Here is a 3,695-nt window from a genome sequence, read left to right as displayed (position 1 = left end):
ACTCAACTATAAACCTCTGCAAGGAAGGAATTCTAATCCATAGATGCTGGTATCACCTGCACCAAGTTAATGCACGGGAGCCAGGGAGGGGTGAGCACCGTCTAATATCCTTTAACACAAGGACTCTGTACCTTTAACATCTGCCCCATAGCATCATTGTTTGTGTCTGATGTGTGTTTTCTATTATAATCTAAGATGGTTCCTCACTTGTGGCACATCGACCCCTTCCCATTTCTGAGGTGGGGGTGGGACCACAGAACAGGGTCCAAGGAAATAGCTGAGTCTGCTTTTTTGTTTTTTTTGAGACAGCGTTTCTCTGTGTAGCCCTGGCTGTCCTGGAACTCACTCTGTAGACCAGGCTGGCCTCGAACTCAGAAATCCACCTGCCTCTGCCTCCCAAGTGCTGGGATCAAAGGTGTGCGCCACCACGCCCGGCTGAGTCTGCTTTTTGATGAGACACACAAGGATACAAGCCATTGAAATAAACTTCCATTTTATTTTACCAAATATAATTTATCAGTTAAGTCGACACTTGTCAATTCAGTTATAGTAACTATAAATAATTCTCTTTAGACACAGTTCTGTAACTTTTAAAGGATATGAAAGTAAACCAATTTTGTTTCTTCCAGTCAGGCCAAAAGTACATGCAATAGGTGCAACCCGGTGGGAAGAAATGCATCTTCCCCTGAAGTCACTCTCCTGTCACTCCAGGCCCCTCCACTCGCATGCTCTGAGCCTGGGTGCCCCTACCTTTCTGTTTTCTAGGCAAAGGAAGAGGATGCTTCAGTCTCCAGAAAGCCTGATCCCACTCCAGATGTCAGGATAGAGCAAGTGGCTGGGGACCCTGGGGTCACAGTCTTAGGGTATGATGCCTGTACAAGAGTCTTGAGTTTTGAGATGGAGTTAGGCCAGAGGGAAGAGCAGAAACAAACTCAGATCCACACTGATCTGCCTGATACAACCCCAACTAGACAATCTCTATGAATCTGTCCAATTCTACAGTTCTGATTTCAGGTGATGTCAGAGGAAATGAGGCCGAGAAGAGTCTCTAGGTCTAGGCACAGTGTTGGTAGACACGGGGCACTGCTTAATCCTTTTCTTGGAGGCTGACCCTTTAGGCTACACAGCGGGGAGAATTTATGGACTCCAGACAAACAGGCCAGAAGAACAGCCTGCACCCCATTTGTTGAACAGTTTGGGGCATGTGTAGGGAAGGAAGGGGCTTTGGTTTTCTTCGAATCATGGACGAGGCAGATACTGAAGCAGCCTATTGATATCCAGCTTGCTAATTCCAAGCCCTCTTCTGAGTGTGTAGCAAGATGTGGAGAGGAGAGAGGCTGCGGGTGGAGGGTATTTGAGGACGTGCTGCTGCTTGAGCAATGGGGCTGGCAGTCACTGCAGAGTTAGGGGCGAACGAGGGAACATTTACTGCCAGGTTGAAGAGGCACAATGGCCTCTGTAGCCTAGGGGATGAGGTGAGGTTAGAGCAGTGATTCCCTTAGCACTGGTAGGTTGATGCCGGGCACTGAACTTAGCACAGTGTGCACCCCGTAACGACTGCTCAGTGAAGAATTATTGCAGGCCGGTGCTGTGGTAAGGCTCGGGGAGGCTGAGATTTGCTGAATGAGTGAATGGTTGATGCATGTCTGTGGGCAGAAGCCGAGAGAAAGGCCAACGGAGCCCTCGTGTGATAGAATGAGTGTGTTTAGGAAGTGACAGAGGTCAAGACTGACCACGTGGTTATGTCATGAGAGACATTGGTGAGACCCCCCCCACCACCACCACCACCTCCGTTGCCTCAATCTCCAGGTCATTTGGCACATTCCCTTGTCCTATCCCCAATCTTAGAAGCCCATCTGGCAAGCTGCGCAGAGCTGGAGTGTGGAGAGAATTAAGAGAGGGGCTTGAACTTGGTTCTCTAGACTCAGGGGGCACATGAACCTTTGGAAACCTGTGGATGACATGGATCCGTGAAGAGCCCAGGTCACCACCACTCATTTCAGCTGGGAAGCAATCAGGCAGCTGGGCAAGGCACATGTGGGCGGATGGAATCCCCAGTGCACCCGACTCTGCGGGCAGGCTGGCCTGGAACAGGCCTGGGATTACGAGGAGCTGAAGCAACTTTCCCCTGCCCAGTGCTGTGAAGTTGGTCCACTTCTATAAAAGTGTGTGCATGTGTGGGAGTGTTAATTATCCCTCCTCCCTCTGTTCAGCCAAACCCTAAACAACCCAGAGCCCACTTGAGAGTTTCTCATTAGGGCCGAGGCTGAGGTTGCTAAAGCTAATGAATGCCAAGGTCCCCGATGCTGGACAGGATGCCAAGGTCCCAATCTAACCTCCTCTGGAGGCACCCACCGTGGAATTGCACTTGGTGATTGTCTCAAAAGTCTACTTTTACTGCTTATGTCAGCCCATCTGTCTGTCCCGAATTCTTCCTATCCAAACTTGGCTCAATGTATAAAAATTCCCATTGAAAATAATGAGAATTTGGTATCAAAGTGAAATCCCAGAAAGGCATGGGAGTGGAGTGTAGAGTGGGGTAGGGAAACAAAAGGAAAATAAAAATCCAAATAGAAAGTGCAGAGGGGTGGGGGAAAGGCTGAATGGCTAAGCTAGTCCCCAACATCTGTGTCTCTGTCCCCAATGAGCCAGAGCACATGGAAGCTGAGTGCCAGGAGTCCGGTGCCAAGCAGGTCCCCCAAAGCAGTCAAGTATGGGATGGAGAAGTTGTCGGGGTCCAGGCCCCGGCCCCACATCCAGTGCACCATCCAGTCTGCGATGTACAGGAGAATCAGCACCTGGGGAGACAGAGGGTTCTGCCTGTAGCCACCCGCTTTCTGCAGGGGGAGCCAGAGGCCACAAAATTGGATGTGTTCAGTGGATCACAAGGCTTGGCCGGTCACAACCTTTTTGCCAGGACAGCTCACTGCAAGCCAGGGGCTTTCTAAACTAAATCCTGCCCTTACAGGAAGGCCGCCCTTGTCTCAATTCTGGGTCAGATCATTCTTCAGTTACTGCAATTCCTGCCATGTTGGCCTCTCCAGGAGCCTGGTAGGGGCTGGCAGGTAGAGCCAGTTTCTCTTACAAGGACCTGGGTAACAGCTGATTACACAAGCTGCTTTCTCTTCACCCTTCCCACCCTGCTGTTTATTCTAGCATTCATCTGTAAAGTAGGCTTATGAGCCAGTCAGCGAGATACGTCAGTTATAATGCATAACAGTTCAAAAATACATTTTGGATTATCTACTACATTGATTTATTTGTTCCCTTGCTTATGTTCTATAACTATAGATGGTTGAGAATAACTGAGATTGGAATATAGGCACTGGGTCCAGGACCAGTGGTACCTATCGCCTGCAGTGGACAGTGGGTCACAAATGTACAACCTCAGGCCTAACGCTGGGCCTTGTGAATAGGAATCGGCATGTTAGTAAAAATTACATGTACTTTGCACTGGGAGCAGCACTTCATCTAGGATGTTAATGCCTGATTTAGGGGTCCCTACATGACCACGTCTATATGAGAATGAGGTGCATTCTAACCGTTAGGCTGACATACGGTTATTTGGTGGGGTTTATTCTTTTTTTTTTCTTTCTTCTTCTTCTTCTTTTTTTTTTTTTTTTTTTTTTTTTTATTTATTTATTTATCTATTTATTTATTATTGTTGGTCTTTATATATTTTAGATATTATCTTT

General features: G+C 48.1%; 1 protein-coding gene across 3 annotated transcripts in view; it reads right to left on the bottom strand.

Moving 5' to 3' along the window:
* Positions 1–476: 476 nt before the first annotated feature.
* Positions 477–3,695, bottom strand: part of Slc41a1 (solute carrier family 41 member 1) — a 20,936-nt gene continuing 17,717 nt past the window's right edge. For all 3 annotated transcript variants that reach the window (XM_029473717.1, XM_029473718.1, XM_021154150.2), the window contains one exon: positions 477–2,798. In XM_029473717.1, the coding sequence (XP_029329577.1) occupies positions 2,613–2,798 (186 nt within the window). In that variant the 3' untranslated portion in view covers positions 477–2,612. The remainder of the gene's footprint in view (positions 2,799–3,695) is intronic.

Source organism: Mus caroli (assembly GCF_900094665.2).
Source record: "Mus caroli chromosome 1 unlocalized genomic scaffold, CAROLI_EIJ_v1.1 1_unlocalized, whole genome shotgun sequence".
Lineage (NCBI taxonomy): Eukaryota > Metazoa > Chordata > Mammalia > Rodentia > Muridae > Mus > Mus caroli.
This window is presented reverse-complemented; position numbering and strand designations above follow the sequence as displayed.